Source organism: Dioscorea cayenensis, chromosome 10 (genome assembly GCF_009730915.1).
Source record: "Dioscorea cayenensis subsp. rotundata cultivar TDr96_F1 chromosome 10, TDr96_F1_v2_PseudoChromosome.rev07_lg8_w22 25.fasta, whole genome shotgun sequence".
Classification (NCBI taxonomy): domain Eukaryota; kingdom Viridiplantae; phylum Streptophyta; class Magnoliopsida; order Dioscoreales; family Dioscoreaceae; genus Dioscorea; species Dioscorea cayenensis.
Genome location: NC_052480.1, coordinates 21,927,694 through 21,954,803, shown reverse-complemented (window position 1 = coordinate 21,954,803; position 27,110 = coordinate 21,927,694). Strand labels below are relative to the sequence as shown.

General features: G+C 34.0%; 2 protein-coding genes across 2 annotated transcripts; one reads left to right on the top strand and one right to left on the bottom strand.

Moving 5' to 3' along the window:
* The first annotated feature begins 3,785 nt into the window (after positions 1–3,785).
* Positions 3,786–12,474, top strand: LOC120270372. The gene is made up of 11 exons (XM_039277369.1): positions 3,786–3,991; positions 4,267–4,329; positions 4,496–4,587; positions 5,903–6,718; positions 7,366–7,465; positions 7,554–7,618; positions 7,943–8,762; positions 8,881–11,157; positions 11,243–11,315; positions 11,589–11,740; positions 11,954–12,474. Exons 1-11 carry the CDS (start codon positions 3,937–3,939, stop codon positions 12,235–12,237), a joined length of 4,797 nt encoding a protein of 1,598 aa, XP_039133303.1. The 5' UTR covers positions 3,786–3,936; the 3' UTR covers positions 12,238–12,474.
* A 377-nt stretch (positions 12,475–12,851) lies between these two features.
* Positions 12,852–15,821, bottom strand: LOC120270119. Its single transcript, XM_039277137.1, has 10 exons — positions 15,630–15,821; positions 15,440–15,511; positions 14,333–14,412; positions 14,139–14,238; positions 14,000–14,053; positions 13,841–13,918; positions 13,614–13,711; positions 13,472–13,529; positions 13,158–13,279; positions 12,852–13,051 (listed from the first exon to the last, which is right to left on the bottom strand). Exons 1-10 carry the CDS (start codon positions 15,807–15,809, stop codon positions 12,886–12,888), a joined length of 1,008 nt encoding a protein of 335 aa, XP_039133071.1. The 5' UTR covers positions 15,810–15,821; the 3' UTR covers positions 12,852–12,885.
* Positions 15,822–27,110: the final 11,289 nt, after the last annotated feature.

Sequence of the window (27,110 nt, the reverse complement as noted above, 5' to 3'; positions counted from 1 at the left end):
AATTCATATGATTTTTTAAAAATATTTTAATAATCTATTTTAAAAATATAAATTTTGTTGGATATATTACCTAGTTATTTTTATTAAATAATTAGCTAAAGCTACTTGGTTCAAGTGGCTAGCGGCACAAAAAATAAGTTTCTCGTATGGCATGCGGAGTGGTGAGGGTTCGAATCCTCATTGGAGGAATTAACTCACAGATGATGTCACAGGCCACACTCATACGTCATAAAGACAGGTGCTTGTCGCCTTTTTCAAAATAATAATAATAAATAATGTAAATAATTAAAATACTAATAAAATGATTGCAAGTCTTATTTTTATAGTATACCATGATAGGAGATAGTTTAATGGATTATTGAGGTGTCATGAACATTAAACTCATGAAAAATTTAACCACTAAAGATGCCTTAAAAATAGTAAGACAAGTTCAAAAAGTAATAATATGCAATTAAAATTACTAAAATATAAATTTATAACTTACCAATATTAATGCCTATCTATTGTATTTATTTATTTTTGAAATCATGCATGAAGTTTGCAAAGATATGCCTAATATAATAAATATAGTAGGCACGAGGTTAATTCATTCAAGCACCAATTGCTCTAAACACTCTTTTAATAACCTCGTGACGATTTGATATAAACCATATTCCTTATTCTAGTGTCACGTTCGAGCGTAAATGCCCTAAAAAGAAATGACATGCATCTAATGTCTTTCATTCCACATTGGCAAATACAATTAGAAAGATATTCTTACCATCTTGTATAAATACCATCAACAAAGCTCCTTTATATTATCCATAAAGGTGGGTACCATCTATTTGCACTATGGGTTTGCAATATTTGAAAGCCTCCATGCATGAAGGGAAACTCCAAAAAAATTATGGAAGACATGAATGTCATTGACCAAGTGACTTTCATTATATGTCGATTGAGTCTGGAGATCAATTATTATCATAGGCATAAATTATTGTAACCCTAATAGCTACTTTAGCAACTCGCTCTAAAACTCCTAATTGTCAAATGTTTCTTCAATTGCTTTCAACTTGGCAATTTATACTTTTCTATATATCGATATGTTCTTGCATTGATTCCTAATCTCCACTATCGAAACAAATTCATTGATGCTCAACATCTCTTTATGTGTCGGCAAACCATATTTGAATCCATCTTTGATTGATCTCGGAAGATCATTAATTGCTGATATGCACGTATGATGACACTTATATTTAGTAATCTCTCAAATCTGTTTCTTCTTAATATAGGATGCGCGAATCTTCCAACTACATTTATCACCATTTAATTTGCATCTTCCTAAATACCAAGTCGGATTAGACTCGATTACTTTTTATTTAATTAATTTTGCAAACGGTAATGCTTAATCTCTTTTTCAGCATTATCTTTATTCCGAAACTATATGGGTATATGCAATTCTCTATCTGTCATTATCCCTCTTAATGTGTTAGCATATAATAAAGGCTACTTGGGGAATTCTAGTACGAACATTACTTCTAAATCAAGTGTACTCATATATGTTGGAGCCTCAAATGGTGGCATTGTCAATTCTTCGCTCCATCGTGTGACCTCTACAAAATTGCAATCTCTTAAATTATGATTTTCAGGGCTTGTTTTGTTATTCTTGGTGTAATTATTGCCATTGTGATTGTCCTACCTCAAGCTCTTATACTAACCAAATTCGCTTTCATGAATATCATGAAAGAAAGCCATTCCAACATCTGGATTTCTGTAACTTATTTATGTTCGTGGTTGTATTTTGATTACATGGTATGTCGGTGCATTCGATGGTTGTTGTGAGGTAGTGAAACCAACATTACATGGTAGATCATCGCATGCCCTCCATTATGTCAAGATCCCTTTAGGTTCATTAAATGGCCATGTAGAAGTCTTCTCCCATCTAATATTATACTGAATGTTGTTGTCTATGTTGATTAACTTGAATTATTGTTGAGAAGAACCATTAAACGAAAGTTGCAACACTAAACTCTATGTATAATTTAATAACTTGAATAACAAGAAATGTTTGGTGGTAGTCAAACATCATCTGAGCATCTTAGTTATTATGTAATTTGAATGATCGACATCAAATCTTGAGATAACTTGACAAATTAGGGCGTCGACATTTGATATGAGAGACTCTTTGACTATTTATTACTTCTATATTTTCTTTAGTGATTCTTTCTAAATTTTTTAAAGAGATATCATATTTAACGTAAAAATAAGATTAACTCATTTGTAGTAATTATACACCATTGCAATAAATAAAAAAAAGCGATTTTTTTTTTGTTGATGATAAAGAATTCAAAGTTAGAGAGTAAATTTAAAGATAATAAATAGAGTAAGAACAAAGATTAGATGAGTATTTTATTTATTTATTTATTTTGCATTTGAGTTTGGATGAGAAGGTTTTTTTTCTTTGAAATTTGATCGTTCTAATTTTTGAATGTTTTTGAAATTTTAATGGTTGTAATTTTAGTACTTGTATTTTGAGAAATCCTTTTAATATTTGGAAGCTTGATGGTTAAAATTTACCGTTTTATGTTGAAGTGTAAACTAGAAAATTTATCGTTTTTCATGTGGAAAAAACAATATGCATGAGCAAAGAGAAATTTCAAATTTATCGTTTTTTCCTTCTTTTTTTTTCTTTTTTTTTCCTTTTCAATGATTTTTATTTGGGAAATTTTTTTTGGGAGGTACCCAAACTATATCTTAATTTCATTTTGGGGTCCATACTTTAATTTGTATCAAAATGGTATCCCAAGATCATTCTTGTATCACCGTAGTTACCCAGCTAATTTCTGGGGTCAAAACCGCTGACTGGCAAAATGAAATTCAGGTATAGTTTGGGTCACTCCAAAAAAATTTTATTCCGGATTGGGATTATCAATTGATTTATAGAACTTCTTAATCGAAAGAAGAATTGATTTTGATTGAATCAAACCACATAACTTAGAGTTTGTTTGCTGTGCGGCATGTCTTGTTTAAACATTCATCCAACAGAGTCTCGCTTACATTTATTTTTGCGCGCTCAGTCAAACCGCCGAGCTTCAAGCAAAAGTGAAATTAAAGGTGACCTGGCCAGAATCCCATCTTTCCCATTTTTATTTCTTCTAATGTCTCTCCTTTTTCATTTTTTTTTTTAATTTTTTTATAATTATGGATAAACCGCCACCCTTTGATCATGGTTCTTTTTTATTTTTTTATCCATGCTTTTTTTAAAATTTTAAAAATATTCTTCTAATTCAATCTACCAATTAAAAAATAATAATAAATTATTATTATTTTTTATCTATTTAAACAATAACTTCTTCAAATCCTTATCTAAACAAAGATATGTATATATTTTTTTTCCAAATTTTAAAAAAAATTCCAGGGATATACAGAATATTCTTTAATGTACTTTCTGACACAATCAGTTCCAAAGTCTTTTTTAAAATCACCCTTCAAATTTTAAAAATTAAAATTACTTTTTCAATTTTATCTTTTGCCCCCCTTTTACTTTTTAATTCTTCATTTCTTTACTTTTTCCCTTTTCTCTTTCTCTTTTATTAAAAAAACATAAGAAAAAGCCTTTTATAATCTTATTCTTAGTTTAGTGTGGGCTAATACGCATATTTTTACAAAGATTTTATGTAATTATAAAGAAATTTGAGACTTTTTTGCAAAATATAAATATCCCACTATCCCAAGGAGGTAAATGTAAAAAACCCTAATATATATATAGATAAACAAAACCAAAAAAGTTCAAGCCTTTTCTCTTCCAAAAAAAACCCACTGTTTTGTTGCTCTTCTGGCCATCAAAACCCTCGCTATCTTCTTCAAACCCTAGCTTCTTGATCCTCTCCATCTTGCCATCCAATCCGTTCTTCGAGATCCTTGCCTCCCTTGATCGCCTCATACCCCGCCGCCGTTCCCATGGTGAACGGCAAGCTCGATCTGATGCCCCCGGCCAATGGCCGGGCCTTCCGGGGTATGTCATTCTTGTTCTCTTCTCTTCTATTCGCTTTCTTGCTCATCTTGCTGCTGCTTGATTTTTCCCTTCTTCGGATATTTATGGATCTTTTGATTTCTCTCTCTCTCTTTTATTTGCTTAGGATTTCGTTCGCTTTGATTGGTTTTGGTGTGGAAATATTTCGACTTTCTTCTCAATTAGATGCTTTTTTTAATAATCTTGGTCATAGTTGTTGTTCTTGTGATATTGTGGTGTTAGTTGATAATGCTGATTAATGTTCACTTGCTTATCAGTTGATCCATCTGAACGCAACGAGGAGACAAAAGGGATTCTGGGGCCTGCTATTGAAAGTAGAGGTAATTGTTCTTGAGTCATGATTGTCGCCTTTTTTCCCAGAAGAAACGTAGTTAATGAAATTCAAGCATGTATGCTTGGTTAACTGTTTGATGGCCTTGTATCTACTTTCAGTATTCTTTATTTTGTTATCATTAATTGAAAAATTGGTTTTTGTTTGATGGGCAGATCAAGTAAATTTGGACAGCATTATTCCTTTATCTCCCCAGTGGCTCCATGCGAAACCTAATGATAGCAAGAGCTGGAGTTCTGCATCTGTGGTAAGATAGTGTGTATTTTTTCATATAGATGCTGAAGCAATGTCATATAGAAAGTTTGTTCACTTTGTCTCTTAAAGTAGATTCGCAGTTTATTTGATGATTTATCTACTGATGCAACTATCATCCACTTTTATTTAGGTTTTTCATTTTGTGAAACATAGTTTGACAAAAAAATTTTGTGCTCGTAGTAATTCTCTGGTTTATTTTATGTTCTAAAACCATGGCAAAGCTTCTTGATCCTTGTGGGAGTATTAGCATTTTTTTATAATATGACAATTAGCTAGCGACAATGTTCTAGGCTATTTGCCTTTTATTCTTGCATGCACCGACAATTTTCTGTTCTTAGCTTTCTTGAAAGTTAGATCTCCTCAAACCTAGAGTTCCGTAGATTGTTATGGGTCTCTTAGACCACTTTTGGCTGCTGTAGTTGGTGTGCCATGAATTGGCCAATATTCAAGTACACTTTTTTAGTAACTTTCAAAAGTGATGACTTCTCATACTACCCTTACCAATATCCTTTTTTTTGTTACGTAAGTGCTTGCTATGTCATTCCTGGGACGTGTTGACCATCTTGTCTTGGCATGCATTTGATCTGTTTGAGTCATTTAAGTTGTCGACTGGCAAGAAAAATTCCTTTTTAACATATTGGCAATTCTGAAGTGGTCATCTTTGAAATGGCACAGAACTTAAGGATCAAATGATGCAGAACCTGAGCTCTAGCCATGTTGATGGTTATGGTTGAGTCTGTTGTTATATTGAAGCTTGGTCAGGAAAGTAGTCTGGGTTTACCTAAAGACAGGTTGAGTTTTCTTTTAAGGAATACTTTTGCAACCCATTGTGAAAGATCTGTGGTTTTTCTCAAAGTAAGCGGAAAAAAACCTGCTCTTTATAGTTTAAGATGTACTCAATGCTGTTTCTAGGAGGAAAATTTTCTTATCTCAGGTTCAATCATGTGTTTGCACATGCTTCTTTGTTGGAACCGATATCTACGTTTATTGGTGTGTTTATGTCATTGAGGTGCCCATCTAGGAACTTAACTTATATCAATCTTGACTGGATTAGTGAACTATTCTTATCATTTTAAAAATGTTTTTACCATCATTTTGTGTTTTGATGTTTTTAAGGATCATTGGTTCTTTTGTTATTCTTTTATTTCTTTTTTATGATGCTGCAACTTTGAGATTGATTTTTTTTTTTTTTAAATAATACTATATTTTGATTGCTTTTTTACTTTTCAGTGCCACTTGTCTGTTACCAGAATGCTGTCTGACACTTTTTCTTTGGGTGTATTTTTTTTTTGTTTGTTTTATTTTAGAAGGATAACTGGCGGCTGGATGGGTCATATCAGAAGAAAGATTGGAGAAGGAATGTACCAGATACTGGTAGTCACTGTTGGCATGAAGAGGAGAGGGAAACTGGGTTACTTGGTCGGAAAGAACGCAAGAAGGAAGGGGATAAAGATAATGGCCACCGAAAAAATGAGCGCCGCTCTGACAATGTTCCTGTTAGAGAATTTGTTGATTCAAGAAGTTCCTTATCATCTGATCGGCTCCCTGAAGTGACAAGTCGTACTCCTGGACATGATTCTCGTCGAGACAGCAAATGGATGTCTAGTTGGGGTTCTGAAGAAAAAGAGAAAGACTCTCGATATGAGAGAAGGAAGGATCAGGATAGGGAGGATGCTTGTGCAGAAAAGCAATCTTCTGTTGGAACCAATCGTCTTGTTCCTGAATCTGACTCTCGTGATAAATGGAGGCCACGCCATCGTCAAGATGTGGTTTCAGGTGTGACCTCATCTCATCGTGCTGCCTTAGGAGGGCGTGGGGAGGGCTCAATTGTTGGGTTTACTTTCGGAAGGGGGAGGTCAAATTGTTCAAGGACCTCTGACAGCAGAGTCTCTGGTGCTGGTCCTATTGGTGCTGCATGTGACAATAAGATTGACTTGCATGGAAAATCTGGTCAATGTACTGAGATATTCCGTTACCCTCGGGGAAAACTCCTTGATATATATAAGCAAAAGGATTTGGCTTTTAGTGATAATATTACTGTGGGCCTTGAAGATGTTCCTTCAATCACTGGATCAAGCTCTATTCAACCGCTGGCCTTTGTCTCCCCTGATGCAGAAGAACTGGTAGGAATAATATCCAATTGCTTTCATCATATGTGATTTATTATTGATATTTGACTTCTTCCCCTTTCTTGATTAGCTGTTGTTTCCTTTTTCTTGTAATAATTCTATTAAGAGCTAGAGAAAATTTCCAAATGAGTTGACAGCGTTTTGTGGCAACTCTTCTGCCTTAAACTTTTGTAATTTACCTTGTGTGCTCTCTGTATGCATTTATTTGTACATGAGATAGCTAAGTAGATTCTAATTTCTCAATGTGGGAAACTTCTATTTGTTTCCCTTTTCTTTTTCTTTGTAGTCAATTTCCAAGCATCTTACTGCCCTCATATTTTTAATGGTATAATCACAACATCATGTAACTTATGTTTTTCTGCTTTTGTGCCTAAATATTATTCATGGTTTATGATGAATTGCCATGAATTTTTTTATATTATGCTTTGCAAGAGGAGAAAAGTCCCTAGGAAAGTAGATTGCAAAAATGATCACATTTATATATATATATATATATATACACACCCGTTCATTCAATCTTTCCATGTTTGCTCTTTTAGCTTTGTGAGTTGTCTTGTTTTCCATGTCTGACCATACCTTTAGAGAATTTCTGTACCCTTGGCCTCATTGTTGAATCTTTGTTTGCATTATGTGGCTGACAGGCACTCTTAGATGGCATTTGGAATGGGAGTATCATCGGCGGTGAAGTGTGTTCTGATTCAACTAAATACAACTTTGGGAGAGCTGATAAAAAGGAGATGGGTAAGAATTTAGACTTTTTTTCTTTGTGTCTGCAATTCAGCATATTTTTCAAGTTGCTCTAGATTATGTTCACTTACTAGGAGTCCAGTACAGTCTGATACAGTGAATCATTTGTATGGATGTTCTACCTCTTTTATCAACCAACTGAAGCAGGTTGGTTAAGTTTCCTAGTTATAGTGCTTATATTGGTAGTGCAGTGTATCCTGCCTACTTCCGTGAATTGTGAAAATGTAATGTGCACAGCTTTAACCCTGAATGTGGATGGACTGTTTTCTTGCTTTAAACCTGGGACAATCAGTATCTGGCTACCAGTATTACTTGTAATGAAATATTAGTAATGCACATACATAGAATTTGCATATGATGAGTCTTTCTTTGTCTCTGCTGTTGTTGTTGTTGTTTTTTGCATATTGTCTAAATACTGTAGATGCAGTATCCTTTTATATTTTCATGAAATTAATTATTCTGCTATTTCAGAAAGAGCTTTGGACCAGGACAAATGCAAAGCTGAGATCAATGGGGCAGTCCCTGGTGGCACGAAGTTTATCTGTTGTTGAGGAAGTTGGTCACCATAATATTGCTTTGCCAGGCTGCAATCAAACTGAGCCTGAGCAGGCAGTCTGTCAAATGAGTTCAATCTATGCTGATGGACATGTGGCAGATCCTTCTCTTATCAAGGATGCTAAGTTTGAAGACATGAACTCAGATTTGCCCATTGATGATGCTTCTATTCTGCCTGATGATTCAAAATGTTTACTTGATACATCCTTTATCCTGAAGACTTCTCAATCTGACCTACATCATCAGAACATCAACAATGAAACAAAGCAATCCAGACAACATACTCCCCATGAGCTGAGTTTGTTTTATCGGGACCCCCAAGGAGATATTCAAGGACCTTTTCTAGGTGTTGATATTGTCTCATGGTTTGAACAAGGTTTTTTTGATGCAGACTTGCTTGTGTGCTTATCAGATTCTCCGGAAGGTTCGCCATTCATGAGACTTGGAGAAGTTATGCCATATTTAACTCCTTCAGCTCTTACTGGCAATGCATCAGAAGATTCAATCAACCTGGGGAGCAGCACTCCATCTGGTTTCATTGATGCTGGTGTGACAAAAGGCCAACACAGGATATCCATTGTTTCACCAGAGCCTGAGGTTCAACCAGGAATCTGTAAGCCTGATGATCTTGTTAATCCTCAATATGAAATGTTGCCACTCTCTCTTTCAGAGACTACAGATATTGTTAGCACTGGAAAGCAGAACTTCCATGAATCTGCTGATCAAGATGTTGAAGGTTAGTTTTATGGTTTCTGCAATTGGCTTTCCTTTGGATATTTTGTTTGTGCTGGTGTTTTTTTTTTCTTTCTCCTTTATTCAAGTTGCCTATTCTGATAGTTTATTGATCTCTGCAGTAGTATTGTATCCTGGAAGATCTTTAGCTAGACCAGAGAGTTCCACAGAGAAGCTTGCTGATAACCTCCCAAATCTTCCCACAAGTTCTAAAGCAAACTATATACAAGGGAATGATTTGGATGAATCTTCTTTGAACGTTATAGCGGATGGTGATTTACATCCTCTTGGATTATTGTGGTCTGAGCTGACAGGAGCAATTTCCAAGGGCCCGCTTTCATCAAATTTATCTGACCTTAGTGACAGGGAAAATATTTTCTGTCCTGCAACAGGTGGAGAGGGTTATTTTGCTGGCTACAGACAGGAATCATTGGATCCAGCATGTGACTTCTCTGTTCATGATGCATGGTCTGGTAAGTTTAGCGCAGGGAGTGGTTCAAATGCTGCTTATAATGCGCTTCATGAGAGCCGATTGCAAAACAGGGAATTGCAAGCGAACCAGTTTTCTTTTAAAGAGCGATTTCTAAGCCAGCTGTTTCAGAACACACAGCTTCCACAATGTGGTGGGCTCATGTTCCCTCATGAAGGACTGCATTTGACTGGAACCTATGCTGATGAGGTTCATGGTTCTTTGCAAGACAACCTGTTCAAAAATCAAGGCCACGTTGATGGGGAGCATCTCTTGCAATTTAGATCCCAACCCAAGCAGCAGATTCAGCAATTGCAGTATCTGAAGCAGCAATCAGATCAAGAGCAACACATTCAGCAATTGCAGCAGCTGCAGCAACCATGTCATCAGCAGATGCACACTCAGCAATTCCACCTGCAACAACTCTGTGATCAACAGCAGGTTCGTCATTACAAATTTCAACTTCTACAACGTTTACAACATCAGCAACGCGAAGAGCAAAAACAAATAGTTCTGAAGCAGTTGATGGACCAGCAGTTGATGGATCAGCAGTCGTGTATTCCTGAATTTCAAGCATCACATATCAATCCACTAAAGGAGGGAAACATGCTAAACTTTCTGTCTAGGCAGCCTCATTTGCACGAAATGCAACAGTGTTACCCCCCTGTTATGAGGCAACATGATCCATCCATTGACCGATTTATCCAAGCAAAACTTGGGCATAACCTTGATGAGCACATTGAAGATCTGTTTCAGGCTGTACCCCATGCCAATCATGGGGAGATGCACTCAATGGAACATCTTCGTTTTGACCCTCAACAGGAGCAGCGACAAAGACAGCAATTCACCAAAACTTTACTGTCATGGCCTGATGTGGAGGAAGATAGACGTAGTGGTGGGGTTTGTTCAGTTAACGAACATGGGCAATTTGTTGGGGCAGCTAGTTATCCACAGCATATTCGTTCTGCAGGACCTAGCCCACTAGATTTCCTTCAACATCAAGGAGCCCAACAAGGTCCATATCGACTTAATTCAGAGTCATTTGAAAGAATTAATCCGTCAGAAAATATTCTTAGGTCGAATACAGATCTTGTGAATATTTTACCACAACTTGACAGGCAAGGTATTCATGGGCTACATGATGAGACCCTCTCTTCTGCTAAGATGGCCCGGTTTCCTTCTGCTGTTCCTTTCCACCAAAAATTAATAGACAGACAATGGTCTGATTCAAATGAAGGCATGCCACAGAACACGGTGGGATTACAACTCAATCAATTGTCATTGGAAGACAAACATCAGAATAGAGGTATGAATTTTAAATTTAATCATCATGTGGAGGATGCACATTCCTGGGCACCATTTACTGGAAATGATGGAATTTCAAGACCAAGTTCGAACAACTTGCCTCAGCAAAATCTGGGTCTTCAATCTTCACGATATCCAGGATTTATCAATAGTGCTGCTTTGCCATCATACGAGACCAACGAAGCATCCTGGCCTCTATCTGGTTCTGCTATAGATCATTCTCGTCGTCTTCAAGATCGAGTTTTCACGCGTAATTCTCAACATCAAGGTATTGGCCATTCACCAAAGGGGCAGTTGATGAATTCAAATTTAGAAGATCATACTAATAGAATTGAGACTCATGGGGGATTTGCTTTCTCTCCTGTTCCTGAGAGTTTTATTAAGTATCAAGGGAGTATGTTTACTAGAAATGGTTCTGATGAGGTGATAGATGATTCTAAGGTTCTTAATTATGAACCTTTGAGTGGAATTAATGGAAAGAAGCATGACTATGAGCTTGTTAAGGTAGCAGCTTTTGAGAGTGACCCTCCAGATAGTAGGGTTGAACCAGTTCGCAACTCTTACGCGAATCATGGAGTGCTGGAAGATAATGCATCCATCAGACATGCTTCGGTCAGCAAGTCTGGTAAATGCAAAACATTTCTTTGAAAGTAATGCCATTTTTTTTTACTGTTTTCTAGGTGGATATGATTCAATAGTTCACTGTGCAGGTGGAAGTTTGAGCTTCTCTAACAATGGAGTGGGAGCGGATAATTCTTTTGCAAGAGATAGGGTTATCAAAAGGTACTAATTTCCCATCTCTGATCTCACTTTTTACCAGACACAAATCTACATTGCCATTGTTCAATATTCTTTCTGAATATATGGCACATTGATCTTTAATTTTGACTTGGGCACACTGTTCTATTTGATTGGTTGTAGAATTTTATGGAACCCATGCTTGAGTAGTAAGACAGTGCATGAATTTCTCATAAATTTACCAAGTTTATGTTTCAATACTTAGCTTAGACTGAGAATGGCTTTGCATTTGTGCTTGGTTTTTATTTTTGTTGTTAGGGTTCCTGCAATTCCTGTGGAAGAGGGTGGCGATTCTTTGATGAAGTTATCACAAGAACCCCAAATTTTAGCTTCTCGAGTTTCTCCCTCAGAGCTGTCTTTTAATCAGCAAACCCGACAGATAAATCTGTCCAAGTTCTCTTCTACTGAAGGTATGTTTTTTTGAATGTTTGACATTATTCTTGCCACTAAACGAATTCAAGAATCAATCTCGACTTGTTGGTTCTCTTTAGCTGGTGACATTCATTTTCTCTTTTCACTAGTCATCTCCCATTGGAAAATCATTAGCAAATCGGCTTTGTATCATCTCTCTTTACTTATTTAAAGAAACTCTAATGTTTCCTTGCATTAAATCCATGACATAGATGGAAGACAACAATTGAGAAGAAGTTCACCATCCCCAGTTCCAGAAACTCCAGCTGCAGGCAAGGATGGCGCTAAGCAGGCCTCATTCGTCGACAAGCTAAAGAGCACCCGGAAAACCGCCGCCTCTGAGTATAATACTAATACAGACACCCAGGATACTGGTTCGGCCCAGAATACCAAAAAGAAAGGTAAAAAAGGGAAGCAAATCGATCCATCCCTTCTTGGTTTCAAGGTGCAAAGCAACCGCAGGTTGAAGGGCGAGATTCACCGTCTCAATGACTAGGTTTTCATTGTGTATACTTGTGCATTTCTTCGTCTTTCTTTCCATTGACTGTACAGGTTCTTGTATAGTTTCTAGGTTTTATTCATATTCGTTTTTTCATCGGTTGCAAAGCGGGTTCGGTTTTGAGAGTTTTGAGCCCCTGTTTGTGAGTTTGCTCAGTGTGGTTATATTTAGAAATAAGTCTTGCAGGTAGAAGTTGAAGAACTCTTGCAATGAAATAGCTCAAAATTCAGGTCACTGACTCTGCATGTCTATTCTGTATGCAGTTTACATTTTTTTTTTATAAAAAAAACAGAAATTTATATTGATTCTCAATTTTCAAAATCCAAAGCAAAACTTCCAGTTGTGTTCAATCAAACTTCTTGTTTTTTTCTATGCATAAATTTCAAATTAATTTGCTGGAAACATTGGAATTATGTAAATTGTATTTAATATTGTCATAGGATTTAATAAAACTTGTATGTAGAATATAGTTTATTGAAAAATATAAACAATTGCACAGATTTATAGCACGTTTGATTTATTAGTAACTACCAAATGATGGAATCAAAATTGAATGAAATTATAAAATATTAAATTAACAAAACTAAATTGATTTTTCATTTAAAAACAACTTAAATCCATCTTTACAATCCTTCCACAAGCTTTTCAAACTATCTCTGAAACATTCCATGAACATTGAAGAACTTGCATTGCAGTTCTGCCAAGAATCCATTCCAACTCCGACGAAGACAAAGAAATCCGATCAGCTATCAATGATACAGCTTCCTTCGCGTCTTTATAACCACACTCAGGAACAACATACGGAAAATCACTGCACCAAAGCCGACATGATAAGAAAATAATTGATGTTTTTGGATTGATTCGGACTCACATAATATGTATTTAATTTGTCATCTAACAAAGATAAATGAGTTTACCTTCCCCACATGACGCGGTTAGCTCCATAACTAGATATCACTTGTGATAAAAGCTCAGTTATATCATAGTATGGAAATCGGCTTCTTGATAAGCGAAAAAGAGCACTAAATTTTACATAAACCTGTTTCAATCGATCGATAATCATCACGGTTCTAAGTCAATATCGAATTCTTGGGTGGCATCGAGTTGCAATTGGAGTATAATTGTAAGAATATATGAATCTTATGAAGCAGAGGAAATCGTAAAATCAATCAAAAATGTAAGAAGTTATCAAGATAGCATTAGAATGTTTTCGAGAGAACCAATACATTACCTGTGGGAATCTAGATAGCTTTAGCAACTCCGAGAAAGTCTTGCTCTCTTCGTCATTTCTGCATCAAGAACAATCAGAAGTGTAAATCAATCACCTTGCGATCGATTAATTAACTGACAATCTCATATCAGAAATTTCTCACAATGGTGGCTTGCAGAATGCCATGTGATCTAGTAAAACAACTGTCGATGGAAAACTCGTACAAAGCTCCTCAATGTCTGCAATATGGAGACCAAGGCCCTGCAGAAACATGAACTTGTGTTACTTACTTGAATTTGTAGGAATAAATGCAGCACAAGAACAAGAAGTTATCAAGGAAAAAGTTCTTAAATGAGAACAGTATATATATATATATATACATCAAACTACCTTCATACACATGATCTTCACTGGTACACCGAGTTCTCCTGCTTTAGAGAACATGGCCTTCCCAATTTCATTGGACATCTGCTCAGGTGTGTCACTCAAATTGAATTCAAGGGATAATTTATTGTTCAGTGTATTTCACAAATGAAGTATTTGTAATACCTTCTGGTTAGAAGGCCATATGTATGGGTTGAATCGAACAGCACGATATCCGTCCTGCGAAAAGAGAAGAATCACATGTCAGATCTTGTCTTGAGAAAACAAAGTGCTTGTTATATGCTAAGACTGTTTTCTCAATGACCTTTAAAACAAGATGTTCGATCTGCTCAACTCCACTACCATCGTCTGCAGGATTTGCAAGACAACAGCCGATAAATTTTGTTGGATATCTCTTCAACACACTGACATCAGAAGGAAAAACAGAACAGACAAATATGAAGATGAGTTCAATTTGTAGAGTATAAAATTCTGATATTGATCAGGAAAGGAACTGACCTTGTCACTAAAGAATGATCAAACATATGATTAATTGGTTGCACAATAACAGCTCCATCAACTCCTGCTTCTTCCATACACTAGATGGAGAAAGAAGAGAAAATTCAATGGAATAATTTCTTTGACAAATCTTCATAATGATCTCTTGCCACAAAATGCTACTTTCTAAAATTTTTTGAGAAAATTGGATAAGAATTACAAGAGTGAAAAACACAAACTAGATCAAAATACTACAAAGTTGAAAAATAACAGACAAATTCATATCAAAGAATCGTTCCTAATTATATCTCATTCAAAGAAGAAAAGCTTATATTTTCTTATTCAAAGAAGAAATGATAAAACACACATCATCTGTCAAATGGATTTAGACATTGTTCAAATCAAACTATGAGATATAATAGATACAAAATTTGACATTTATCCAATTCTCTGTTCCCACCATTATACATTTCTAGCAAGAAATAATGGAATCATGTTCTACGAAAGCTCCCATTAACCAAACAATCTCATCTCGGAACAATAAAAACACGAAAAATTTCCCCTTTTTCAGATGTTTCTTCTTCAGCAGAGTAACTGAACTATAGAATGTAAATCCAAGACTAATATTTCAACAGAATGAAAACTTGGAAACAATTCTCACACAAACAACAGGAAAAAAATTCCTCTTTTTCAGAATTTTCTTCTCCAGCAGAGTGAGTGAACTATATAGAATACAAATCCGAGAGTAATGTTTCAACAAAAATCAAGCCCCACACAAACAACGGGGAAAAAAAATTCCCCCATGTCCAGATTTTTCTACATCAGCAGAATGAGTGAGCTATGGAGTACAAATTCAAGCCTAACATTTCAAAAAAATGAAAAAAATGAAAACAATTCCCACACAAACAACAGACAAAAAAATTCCCCCCTTTGTCAGATTTTTCATCTTCAGCAGAGTAACTGAGCTATAAAATATAAACCCAAGACTAATATTTCAACAAAACTAAAACTTGTAAATAATTCCCACACAAACAACAGGAGGAAAAATTCCTGTTCACATTATTCAGAAAACAAAACATAAGACTAATATTTCTCTACAAAAATTGAAGAAAATGTAAACTTGATCACCTTGAGCAAGAGGTCAACATCTCCAGGGATTGGAGGCTCCATGCCTGGATGATATGGGAACTTATCAGCAGCCTGTTGTTACATCACCATTAAAAAAAAAAAAAATATCAAGAAATCAAGAACTCAAGAAAACAGAAAAGCAACCAACTTTCTAGCTTCAATGACTACACATAAATAATTCTTTTGGTACCTCTTGAGGAGAAGCCCAAACATGGAGATGGGAGTCAATGGTCTTCAAAGGAGGACAGAAATTTAGAGAAGAGGAACTAGAAGCCATTGTTGTGGAAAAGATCCTCTTGGACAAGGGGAAGATGAGAGGTTTGGAGAGGAAATGGGAGGAAACTGCTGCCATTTGTTTATATGTATTCATCTCTCTCTCTCTTTTTTTGCATCTGTCACAGTACAAGTTTATCTTATTTCATTTATTTATTTTAATATTATGGTTTTTTTTGTTTAAATATCTAAATAATCTTTTTATTTTGCGGTGTCCATTATTTAGTCTCTAATATAAAATCTATCGTTTGATCGTCGATTTAGCGTATTTTTGTCTTTTTGGTTCCTCGAGTCTCGCAGAATTAAAAACTGACAGGATCTCGTCGATTGGAGGGCGACAAAAGGATATAAATATGCAAAATCTGAAAGACAGAGCAGTTTTATATTGAGAAGTAAAAAAGTGAAACACATAATCGGAGACCAGTTTTGATATTTTGACTTTTTTTTCCCACTGTTGTACTGCCAAGGTACATTGTAATTTTATAATTAAAAATTATTTATAATTCATTTTCTTTTTCTAGGGATTTTTTTTAAATCACATGGTTACTATTTTTTTCTTGTGAGAAATAAGGGTTTTTCATTTTTATACTATGTAGTATCTGCAATTAAGAAAATAAAAAAAAATTGTTAACAATCAATCCCTTAACAATGTTAACTTACAAAAAATAAAAAATAGTAAATTTATTTAAAAAAATTGTGGCATAAAACAACATGATTTTTGAAATTTAAGTTTTTTTATTTATAGAAATTTTGGAAGAGATTAATGGATTTAAATATATATATATATATATATATATATATATATATATATACCTAAATAAGATGTTTTTTTAGATGAAATGATGATTTTACCTTATGAGTAAATACTATTAACAGCTTGTTGATGGTTTTTTTTAATTGAAAAAATCACATAGTTTTTATTTTTAAATTTGAAAATTTCCCTATATTTTATATATAATATCTAATGTTATGCAGTAAAATAAAAAAAATTTATTTACATGGGAGATGAAAAGTAAGCCATTTTAACGAAAATTAAAACATTTAAAAATAAACTGTATGATGTGGGACAAGGTTTTAGATCTATTGGGGCGGTTTTGTATTTCATAGAGTAGTGTACATTAATTATCTTTATTAAAATTATTTATATTTTCATTCAATACAACATAATTATATCGGTAATATTCAATCTGAAATTATATATATAGGCAAATTTCTCCAATGTGTATTTGGGTTTTTACAATTTTGGAGGTTTTGAAATAATATTCTATATACAATAGAAACTTCACTCCTTTAATTAAAAAATTTTTAAAATAAAAACTATTGGGATACTTATAAATAAACAAATAAGAAAAAATATAAATGTAATAAAAAAAACATTTAAATTTGTTTTTTGACATTCTAAGAGAGAGCAGATTATACAATACTTTAATAGTATGGATAAATTTTCACCACATGTTTTATTTTATTATTATGTGGGTTTTTACTTAGTTTTATGGTCTCATTTATCATTGTTTCTTAATATAAGGGCATATTTAATATTAAATGTACAATTTTATATTTATTAACTTTTATGCTAATGCCACCTCTACAATAGAAGAATGAAGCTTCAATCACCTTCTAAAGCTATGGTTTAGGGTTCGAATATCTTTTAACTCAATGATTTAAGGGTTTGTGGCTTGTTTATATATATATATATAAACAAAAGCAAGGTATTTTACAGTTAGTTAACAACAACAAGAATTATTAAACTGTGAATGACAACTATTAAATTGAAAATTAACATAAATACATACTCCAGGGATGTGCAACGACGTGAAGTGCATTTACAAGCTTAACAATATCGTGCCCTTATCTTGCGTAAATTTCGATCTTGGGTCTCCCTAAAATGATAACTTTACACAAAAAAAACTCAGTACCAATAGGTCAAGAGGTTGTTGGTATACTTCACTAAGGCTTCTCACTTTTGATGGTAAAAAAATTAACATAATTACAGAAAAAAAACATATAAGTAACATAAATTGAAAATTATTATCATAAAGGTCCACCAACCTCACTACAACCACAACCTCAAACTCTTTCAAATTAAAATAAGCTAACAAACAAATATAAAAAATTATTAACATAGAGACCGCAACCTCTCTCTTTTCCTCTTCAAAAGCAACATAAAACATTCATTGTAAGGGAAAAAAGTTGATTATTAAATTCTCACTTTTTTTTTTGAAACAATCTAAATAACCCTTTACCTTTTCATATGTTTCTATCTCATCACTCAATTTTAGAAAATTACAATTTAATCTTTCATTTTTAATTTTTATTATAATTCGGTCACTTGAACAAATATCATTAATGGCGATCACACGTGGCATATGTCAGCTTAAATGTCAATTATAAGAATAAATATCTGATGTAATTTGCCACATGTGATCGCCGTTGATGGCGTATGCTCAGATAACCAAATTGTAACAAAAACTAAAAATAGGGGACTAAATAGTAACTTTTTTAAATATAGGTGACCAAAATTTATATATATATATTAATATGGACAAGCCACTCACCTCGATTGTTGTGAGACGAAGTTGATCCCTCGGTCTTTCACTTGAGAAAAAACCTCAACTATTGTGAGAGGGATTTGATCTCTCAGTCTTTCACTTGGAAAGGAAGGGAATTACTATCTTTCTAAATAATAGTTTGAAGGGTATCAAAGTCCTTTCACAATTTGAAAAAAAAAAAAAATCTTTTTCAAGTAAATAAATAAATACTAAGTATAGGTATTAAATTTTGGTTGGGCCGCAAAAGCCCATTAGAAGCATGTGGGTTGCGTAGATATAAATAGAGATATCAATACATGGCCCGTTCTAAAGAGGTTAGAATCTAAATGGACCGGTTTGTATATTGACTCACTTTTGAACTGGTTTAGCCTGATATAATATCTGATTCTATTATTATTAATATTATTATTATTTATTTATCTATGAAATAATTAATTGAGGGAATAAATGCGTTTATCCTTTTTATATAAATCTTTAACATATTGTTGAGAAGTGCTAATTGACATAGGTAAATGCACAATAAATAAATAAATAGACAAATAAATAAAAATTATTGTTTTTTTAATGCATATGCTAATATGCTTATTGATAAACGCTTCTAAGGTGGAAAAACAAGTATTTTGATAATTTTTTTTAAGGCAAAACACTTTCAAGTAAATTATAATGCAAAACTGTAATTGTATTATACGAGCACTTTTGTATTGAAAATTGTTACAATTTAATTATTTAACAAATAGAACTCTATAATCTAAATAATTTAAATAGGAATTAGTGAAGTAATTGAAAATTATAATTTAATGAAATCAAATTATACTCTAGTGATATGTTTACCCTTTAAAAGCTTATTAAATGCATATTTAATTTTATGTCCATCAAAACTAATGTTGAAAGTGCCTCCAAAATTATAGAATGAGCATTTATTGTTGAAGTGCAATCAAACGGGCCTTACATGCATTTTAGAGAGCTAATAATCATGTTTAAAAGCTTTAAATTTTTTGTACTCCTTACCTAATAGTTGGAGCAATCTAATTATCATTGTTAATAATTTTATAATTTTTTACTTGAGAGTTTTTATTTATAAAGACCTTTAGATAAAAACACAATTCAGTAAATCCATATTTCTAACTCATGTTTGTGTTAAGGGAAGAAATATATATTTATTTACCACTAAAGCCATTTATGTTAGATTTTAAAGAAATTGTATGGTTCCTCCTCTAAGTTTCTTACTTGAATAATAACCTTTTAGTTTTTCCGTATGCCCCGCATATAACGGTGTTAATTTTATAATAAAAGATTCAGACTTCAAAAATGTCAACTGTCACATCTAATCATCCCTTGGAAACTCTTTTCTTCTTTCCATTTATCCACAGAGTGCCCTTCATGGAAGAGAAAAGGTCACCTCACCGGACCTTTCACAATTATGACCGAAGTTTTTTTGGGAGGAAAGAAATAGAAGAAATTGTTAGGCTAGGGCCCTCTTCTTCTTAAGCGGAGTTAAGTTCTGATTTGGTTATGCCCAAATGAAGAAGGTATCTCCATTCAAGGAGAAAGAAAAAAAAATGCACAATTGAAGAGAAAAGTGGAAAAGCAACCCAGTTATAAAGTAGGTCCACCATAACCTTGATCTCGAGAGGTATGAAGGTCCCGTGACATCCAACGCGAGCACTTCTTTCTTGCTCAAATTTTGTGCAATGTAGGGACACTATAAAACAATGGTTAAATGAGAGCATTGTTTAAGGTTTTACCAAAATTTCAAGTTATGACAATGAATGGAGTTTCATGGAGTTATCAATTTCAATCTGGCGTATTTTTGTCTAAATTGTTCATGACAAGGAATGGATAGGTGTTATATTAATTAGTCCTCTATAAATATACTGACTTTTTGTTGCATTTTTGCCCAAATTGTTCATGGCAAAGAATGGATGGGTATTACTCTTTATATCAACTAATCTTCTATATATATGTCGGTAGTTTGTTGTATTTTTTGTTCAAATTTTTCATGCTAATAAATGGATGGGAATGTTATTATTTATGATAATAATCATCCGTGCATATGCCCACCTTTGGTTAATTTATGGAAATTTTGTTAATTTATATATCGTACATGTTTATTCACTATTGTTAGTTGCTTAAATTCATGTACATAACAAGTGTTATGTTTACTAATTGAATGATATGAGTTTTATACAATAGTGTTTTAACATTTATTTGATTGGTTCTCTCCAGAAAAGAGTGAGTGCAACTTGGTAATTTTATGTAGCAATAACGATATACGTGTAGTTTGACTTAATAGTTATCCTACTTGTTGTTTTGACCATCTTCATGTGATTGTGATTATTTACAGTATTTTTATGTTTTAAAAATTGTCTTTTGTTGAACTTTTCTAAATTTTAGAGTATTTGCTTACTGTATTGTTTTTTAATTAACACCTCATTTGCTCTTGAAATAATATAGAGCCTTTTGTAATGTATTTTATGAAAATGTTACTAGAATGGATCGTTTGTTAACTGAATTCAATTATTTTCTGTGTGGTTAAGAGGAACAAAGCCACAAAGCCTATGAATCTTATTAACATAAGGTGTTACTCGTAACAAATTATATCCATTCTACACAAGTTGAAGGAGAAAAGACATGAAGACATTGGGATTTACTCCAACGAATACCATTTAGCTACCTAATGGATTTCGAGGCCTTAAGCCAAGCATGGGATATACTGGATGCACTAATGCAATTGTTTGATAAGCACACTAAACAAATTTAAGCAAAAATACTTTGAGAAAGGAACAAATTAAAATATAGATGGTATGATGATAACTTTAATGAGTCTATTGCAGAAGAAAAAAAACAAGAAAAGAAAAGCTTTGTGACATTGTTGGTCTATATCATGAGTTCATTGCTTTTCACCCCCACATCATGTTTAACACACACATAGTTAGTTTTCTAAGTCAATGATCTGTCATGCCCCGTCCCATAGGACTGGCACGCAACAACCGCCGTGACAATCCCGAGGAAAGATACATGCCATCCAACCATCAAATTGCCGCAAGGCTTACAAATTTCTAGATTTTACACAATGCTCTACGCAAATCACAAGTGAAGGGTTATACAAGTACGGAGTTCAATAAAAGCACAAGAAAGCAAGAATTTCAATAAAACTGACAATGGAGTTCAAAAAGGCATGCAAGTCACAAATACAATTAAGGTTTCCAAAAAGAACGAATATGCAGTAATACAAGTTTATATAGAGTCAAGAACACTAGTATATCCTTATTTCTTATACAATGTAACAATGCCGAAAGAAAAATGAACATACACCAAAATTTGAAATGAAGAAGAATAAAACAAGCAATTGCTAAACACTTCACCTCGCTGCGTCGCCGCTAAATACTAAAGCCTAGATGAGGGGAGAAGGGTGAGTAACTAAAGTCAGTCAGTGAGTGGATTGGCGTAATTTTAAAAAGATATCAAACATCAACAATTAAATTCAAATACATAAGCTTGTATAAACATACATATAACTCCAAAATATTCTAGTATATAAACATATTGACATAAGTATATCTATAGGTTCCAAAATGAATATAAGAAAAATTCTCACCAACTGAAGCTAACAATAACAATTTTGGTTTAAAACAACCTTTAAAAGAAATCATGGTTTTTGCAGACATTGAAATGTAAAGCCATTTTGAAAACAATAGCATGAAAATCCTCTCCGACATTAGCCACTGTCACGGCTAAGTTGGGAGCTGTCAATGTCTTCATACCCTTGATATTGACCCACTAAGACCCCGTATGGTGATCTCCGGGTTCTCAGTGAAATACCTCGTCTAGACTTATACGCATCTCCTGAAAGAGGGTACTAAACATGAGCTGAGTCCACCACACCACCTCCCATTAGGCCAAATTGTAAGGACCCGCTATTGTAGTAGTGGGTAAAAGAACCTCATCACCATTAAAACCACACCCCGTCCAACATGAAGGCCGTAACCCAACACTTTCGTGTATATGTCTAGACCCGGTGGATGTTTGAATAATACAATTCAAGTGAAAACCTGTCATATAGTCCCATATAGGACAAACCTTTGCATTTCATAAATGAGAGATCATTTTCACATCCCAAAATGCCAAGAATACAATTATACGAACAAAGAGTTTCACAAACCATTGCCATCCATAAATACAAGCAAAATCATAAACATTCCATTCAAATGTCTGGAAATTTCACTTGTATAATTCCATAACATAGTAATCATTTCAAACTAACTAGAGCATCGATTTAATACGATAAAGCCATAAAATAGTTTCATCAAAGATTAAAATCATTCGAAAATCCTAGTAGAGTTATGCATTCAACTTAACCCACTCCCAAAGTAGGCGATTAATTTCTCCAAACGGCATTACTCTTCCGCCGACTCCTTACCTCTAGCCGAACCTTCACCACCTAACCAAAACACACACCCAACAAGACCAACCAACAAAAGAATGAGCAACGATGAAGCCATGAAGAAAATATGCATAAAACCCTAAACCTATATGCAATGCAATTCTAGTAGAGGCTTAGGTTGACTCAAACTTGAGTCCAATGATTTCCAAAGAATTTCTGTGGAGATAAACTTCATTCTAAAGCAAGGAAATAAGAGAAAAATCAATGCTCTTTGGTGCTACAATAGTGCTACAATAGTGTTACAATGCACCTAATTTCAAGCACAAAGAATTTCCGTAAATTCAACAAAATTGAAGGAAAATAAGTTACACACTCTTCACTCAAGCTCTTAGAATCCAATGAACAAGAATGATAAATACCAAACTCATCAATTCAACAATTATAAAACCCTAGATCTAGCATTCAAGAAATGAAATACAAATGGAGGAGAAATGGAAGAATCTAACTTGCATCAATGATCCTACCTTCTCACAAATAATAATAATTGAGTAAAAATCAAGCTTGTCATGATCATCCAACAAAACCCTAGTTTCACTCTATCAAAGATGATGAAGTTAGAGTAAAACAAGGAAAGAATCGAATAACAAGATAAAACCATACCTTCCTAGCTTCAAGGGAATGAAAGGATGAGATGATCTCCCAAACTTTTAAGCGGCAAATGGAAGGACTCCAAAAGAGCTCTCATCCAAAGAGTAAAGGAGAATGAGAAGGAATGAAAGAGGAAATAAAGGGTTTAAGGTGCAAAATTGATGAAAAGACTCTCATCTCCACATTTTAGAAAGCCTCACACGGCTGTGTAGAAATTCCACACATCCTTATGCCTTTCTAAAGATTGCTAGAGAATCGTACTACATTACCTTCTCATAGTGCCATTGTTATAGTACTCCAAACGCCGGAAAGACACAAGACCACCCACACGGGCATGTGACAATTTCACATGGCCATGTGTCACCCCATGTGTCTTTAATACTACATGATCTATCATCATTGGCGTAGTTTGTGTAGCCACAAGACATGCACAAATGGTTCATGGACGATGTACTAGCACGATCGGCAGTGTAAAGGATAGCAATTTAAGGAAGTTCTCAAAAACAGGGTTCCTAAGGGGATGTTTTCTTGCAGTAATTATTTGGTTTTATGAAATCATTGGAACTAGGAGAAGGTTCACTTTGGAAGAACACCAAGTATCCTATACTATGATGAACATGGTTTTAAAAAACATGTATTGCTACCTTGATTGAGTCCCTTAAGGGAAAAAAGGTGTGCCAGGAATAATGGAATTTCCTTTAACAGTTTACGACAATATTCAGAAGCACTAATTCCTTTTTCATATTCTCTAATATTGTTTGTTATCTTACTTTAGTGTTCAAGATTGTACATTTGCTATCATTATTCTACAATGTTATTTGCTATTATTAGTTATTATCTAGCTTATTTAATTTGTGTTGTTTATAATTTTCTAAATAAATGTGCATGCTAGAGTTTAATATTTGTTTTTCTTATTTATTATTTTGTGGAAACAATTTGACAACATGGTTTTTATGTGTGATGATTTGTTTTTATACACTCACCTAACAATCGAAGTAGAATAAAAAAATTAATGTGTATGTTGCATGTAGTTATTCAACAAGCACTTCATTAGAATTCGCCTTATTATGCCTAATTTCATTGCACTAGCTGTATTGCAGACCCTGCATATCAAATGTTTGTGACTCAATCCACTTGCGCTAAGGGCGCACAGCTTGGCCTTTTCTTGGAGATAGGTGGTCCAAGATGGGGTAGTTGAGATGAGTCCATTAGTTATCGTCATCTAAAATGGGGAATATTAGTCTTGTAAATGTTGGCTGGTAGAAGGTCAATAATGTTGTAATCATTTGCGAAATGGTGAACATTTGACTTTGTCTACAAGATTGTTACACACGAATGTTTACATGATAGCTCATACACCTCCTAATGTTAACAAGAGCATGTTATGCCATATAAATTGACAGAATTTCCCTAATGGTCAACCACTTCGAATTATTCTCTATCTTATAAATCTATAACTAAACACCTATTGTCCTCTACTGTTTTCTCGAACTTTTTGTGAATCTCATGGAAAATATGAAAATCCCACTTCTTGCTTTAGTCATGCGATCGTACATCATGTTCATTAGCTCGAACCTACCAACCGTCCAAAATACAAGAACTATATTACTAGAGAACTTGAAGGAACAAATATATTATGTAGAATTCTGATGTACTAAATAAAGTGTGAGATTATAGTAAATTTAGACATGAAAACATAAACAACTTTGATAATCAAGCTCCATCATTCATCCTTTAATGCCTTCCCCAGTTGACAATTTGATTTGAATAAGTTTACTTGAAGATGACTGATGGGTGTACAATGTTCATATATTTCATATCTATTTGTAAACTCATTCGGCATATATTAGAACCATAATGTGGAATTTGATGCTAAATATAGTGTGTTTTGTATTAATAGGCTTAGGACAGTGTTTAGATACGAGGGAGAGCCAAAGGAAGCATTTTAGACCGAAAACGATGAAATTGGAGCTCTCTCAATTTCATTAGAACGAGGACAAGGTGAACTGGGTGGTTTACGGGCAGCTTATGGTTATCGTTACGGTCGTAAGTCTATTCTAGAAGACCTTGCAGGTATGCTTATGCCCGTAGAGGAGATTCAGATTAAAGTCAGAAGACCTTACGGGCAAGGCTTACGCCCGTAAGGACCATCCAGAGGAGCTTACGACCGTAGTGTATGTTCGTAAGTGCAGTCGTAAGAAGCAGGATAGTGAAGCCTTTGAATCTAATTGCATGTTTGAATGTGTGGGCCCCACATTTTTTTAAATTATTTTATTTATTGTGCATGGATGGCAGTTACGGAATTTTATTTACTTATCTTTTAATTAGGTTTCAAAACCCTAGTCGCCGTCTCTTTGTTTCTCTCGTTATGGATCTTTGTTTGGATTAAGAAGAGGGAGAGATTAGTTTTTTTCCCCCTCTTCTCCTATTTTTTTTTTGATTTGGTGTGTGGTGCCGGCGGCGAGGACGGGGATAGGTCTCTCCGTCAAGGGTTTTGTCTCGAAGAAATATCGTAGGATTTTGGGGGTTTTTGAGCGATCGACAAGTAAGTAAACCACATATAAATCTGTAAATATATGTATATGCAAATTCTGATTTTCGATAATGGTTTATATAATCATTTTGTTAATTTGGATTTTATTGTTTAGAAAATAAACATTTCTATATTATTTTAGTTATTTTTTTATTATTTTACTTTAGGAAAATACGGATTCATGGTGTGTGTATATATATATATATATTTTGAATTAGTATATTTGTTTAATTAGTTTATTTGTTTAATTCATGATTAATTGAATTTATTTGAATTCATCGGGAAATGATATTTTTTTGTTTTAGTGGGTTATTTCCATATTTAATTAATTTTTTATTATTTGTGTGGATTATTCCATTAGTTAATAATAGATTATTTGATATAATTGGAATACTTTTTGATAGAAAAATGGGATCACATAATTTCAACTGTTTCGCGTTGACAATAATTTTTTTGATGTACGATATATTTTTTTGTATAGAAATTAGTAGTCCCTCAATTAACAATGCAATAACTCTCGTCATCGGGGGTTAAACATCGACCAGTGTCGACACGCACTCGACATAAAAAACTATAGTTTTTGCACCGCTCCGTCGGTGAAGAATAACGGCTTTTGATATTCGCTCGGGTCACCGAGGGTAAACCTATGAGTTCTAAAATCTGACTCGGGTCACCGTGTTTAAATAAATGAGTTCTGATATTTTATTTTGGCATTGGTTGTTTGGGGGACTTATATGCTCGTTATTTTGATAAATTAAATTTGTTTTGAACCATTTCTGATTTATGGGTTCATTTTGATATTTATTTCATTATATTACATTTTGTATGTTTTTAAAGATTATTGGACATTTTGTGATCCTGATATTTTTAGTGGTTACTTACTGGGCTCCCAAGCTCATAATCTTGTTGTTAATTTTTTTTTTCAGGTTTTGAGGCCTTGTATGCCTACTTGGTTTCGGCCTTGTAGATGTACGGCCATTTGTTGGCGTCCCTGGTCCATAGAGCTGGGTTCGGGGTGTGACAGAATGATTGGTTGCTAACTGAGACGAAAGCCCTAGTTATCATATTTGATGTGTTACATGACGAGTAGAAAATACCCACCTAGCATAGACATGCCGCAATTATAGGGAATTATGAGTAAGCCTGGGTATATGATACTTTGGAGACTCCGCCTCCCTCAATTCTCCTGAGTGAGTTGTTCACAATCTCCGTACTCTTTGTAATCATGTAGAGTGGATTTTAGGAGAAATCGTATTTCTACTCTATATTCGGATTAGGGGTAAT

Excerpts from the sequence above, each read along its gene's own strand:
- LOC120270372 (XM_039277369.1), top strand. The coding sequence starts at position 3,937 with ATGGTGAACGGCAAGCTCGATCTGATGCCCCCGGCCAATGGCCGGGCC. Across the intron at positions 4,330-4,495 it reads GCCTGCTATTGAAAGTAGAG|ATCAAGTAAATTTGGACAGC; the intron begins GTAATTGTTCTT and ends TTTGATGGGCAG. Across the intron at positions 8,763-8,880 it reads TGCTGATCAAGATGTTGAAG|TAGTATTGTATCCTGGAAGA; the intron begins GTTAGTTTTATG and ends TGATCTCTGCAG.
- LOC120270119 (XM_039277137.1), bottom strand. The coding sequence starts at position 15,809 with ATGAATACATATAAACAAATGGCAGCAGTTTCCTCCCATTTCCTCTCC. Across the intron at positions 13,919-13,999 it reads TATGGCCTTCTAACCAGAAG|ATGTCCAATGAAATTGGGAA; the intron begins GTATTACAAATA and ends ACACCTGAGCAG. Across the intron at positions 13,052-13,157 it reads AACCGCGTCATGTGGGGAAG|TGATTTTCCGTATGTTGTTC; the intron begins GTAAACTCATTT and ends GCTTTGGTGCAG.